Source organism: Sphaeroforma arctica (assembly GCF_001186125.1).
Source record: "Sphaeroforma arctica JP610 unplaced genomic scaffold supercont1.3431, whole genome shotgun sequence".
In the NCBI taxonomy this organism is placed as follows: Eukaryota; class Ichthyosporea; order Ichthyophonida; genus Sphaeroforma; species Sphaeroforma arctica.
Window position 1 is genome coordinate 1 of NW_014037127.1, and position 2,153 is coordinate 2,153.

The 2,153-nt window shown below is 42.6% G+C and overlaps 1 protein-coding gene across 1 annotated transcript; it reads left to right on the forward strand.

Annotated features, from left to right (window-relative positions):
* Window positions 1-789: 789 nt before the first annotated feature.
* Window positions 790-1,639, forward strand: SARC_13557 (hypothetical protein; the record flags this gene model as incomplete). Its single annotated transcript, XM_014292310.1, has 2 exons — window positions 790-870; window positions 1,389-1,639. Coding segments are annotated over 2 exons (332 nt in total), but the record flags the coding sequence as incomplete, so codon positions are not given.
* Window positions 1,640-2,153: the final 514 nt, after the last annotated feature.

The following is a 2,153-nucleotide window of genomic DNA, read 5'->3' on the forward strand; positions in this document are numbered from 1 at the left end:
GTGTGTGTGTGTGTGTATGTATATATATATATATGTGTGTGTGTATGTGTGTATGCATATGTTTATGTATATGTATAAACAAATATATGCGTATATACATGGATAATTAAACATATGTGTGTGTATATATTCATACACAATTACATATACACAGAGATATAAATATCTATGTTTATGTGCATGGTAAGTATATACGTATATGTATATGTATATGTGTATATATACTTACACTGTCAGTGTTAACTTATATGCACTGCCGCTACATACCACGCGTTGCTCTCAAGTGGACTCCTGATTAGCACGCTCGTGCACTGCCAAAGTAGTAGAGTCTTTGGACTGTCTGTGTTAATTGGAAACAACACTGAGACTTATAGTGTTTACTCTGTCTGTGTGGCATACAAACATCCTTGTATGCTTATATACACACGCTGGCATGCTTCTTGGCACATGCTAACTACACGAATACACACCGTTCCGTATGTGTATAGATCACTAGCTTCACATACATGGCTGGCAATTGAGTTGCTATCACTGCCCAGTGCGTATGCAAAGTCTTTTAATTAATAATATTTCACTTGTGATATCTTGTGAGACCTCTCATATGACCGTGTACGACCGTTCCATCAGACAACTATGTCCCAATCCTCTGCACTGTTCACTTCAGCACTTTGCTTCTAACTTCACCATTCGGCTCAACTCCTCCCATATCCAGTTGTTTGGTCACATACCAAGTTATCTTCTCGCATCACGTTATTTCTTACATGTCGGCGTGTTTTCTCATACATCGATATGCTTCCTCCCATATTGCGGATCGATCCACTGATACCAAATCAGGCTCAGCCTTCTCCGTTGACGCATACACAATCACAGGTACGTATATGTAATTTCTGAGTACGTATGTGTAAATTTGAATACATAAATTCATTTCTAGAGTATATATCACAGGTGCGTATATGCAATTTCGAGTATGTATATGTAGCTACCCGAGTGCTTGTACGTGGTTTTGAGTACGTATATACAATTCCAATCGCTTACTTTCACAGGTACGTATATGTGATTTACGAGTATTCTTAATGTGATTTCGACTACGTAATAATTCAGTATGTATCACAGGTACGTGTATGGGGTTTCGAGTACGTATATGTTATGTCAGAGACGTACATGAGATTATGAATACGTGGATGCGATTTCGAATACGCAAATGTATCTTCCAGAAACGTGTTCCGTTTTCTATCGCCAAGCAGACTATACAACACGTGCACCGCATCAGATCTGGGTAATATCCATTACACCCACGCTTCTCCACTTAAAATACGTTTTCTACCCCAACTAGTACGTTTATTCTACACACCCGTCTCATGTCACGTGTTGTGTCTTGTTGCTCACAGAGCAACTCTCTCATCCACACACCTCCGACGATGCAGATGAGCACGCTCCAGCACCCACCCTCTCTCCCAGCATACTCGTTCAGCTATCCACACGCATCACTGCCCCAGTCAGACACCCACGCACACACTGGTGCCACCACACACGCACACACACACGCACACGCACACACATGGTCTGGGGATCAGTCTACGGTAGGGCCCAGCGGTTCAGCCAATTCCATCAGTGCTCCTGTGCCTGGCTACACCAACAGGTGTGTGTGTGTGTCTGCGTGAGCATAGGCTGTGGTTGATGCGGTGTGGACACGGGGATAAGGGGTGTTATGTGCCGTTAACTGGGAATAGTGTGTATTAGCACAATAGCTGTGGTTCGGATGGGGCTGTGATGATTGGGCTTGAAATGACTGTATGTGTTTGAGATTCGGCTGTGGTAATTAGCATTGGAACAGTGCGTGTGGTAAGAGGTGGCTGTGGTAGTAATTGGAGTGCAAGATGTGTTGTATGAGAGGTTGTTTATAACTCGATTTAAGGTACATCTCCCCGCCCACACACGACCAGCGTATCAACTGTTGTCTCGTGCGGACTGGCACCCACACTCCCACAGAAACACGCACATGCAAACTGTGAGAATAATTGACAATATATCATAAATGATCATTATTTTTTATTATCATTATTGTGTTGTGTGTGGGTGTGTGCGTGTGTGTGTGTGTGTGCGTGTGTGTGTGTGTGTGTGTGTGTGTGTATACATATATGTATATTTATATA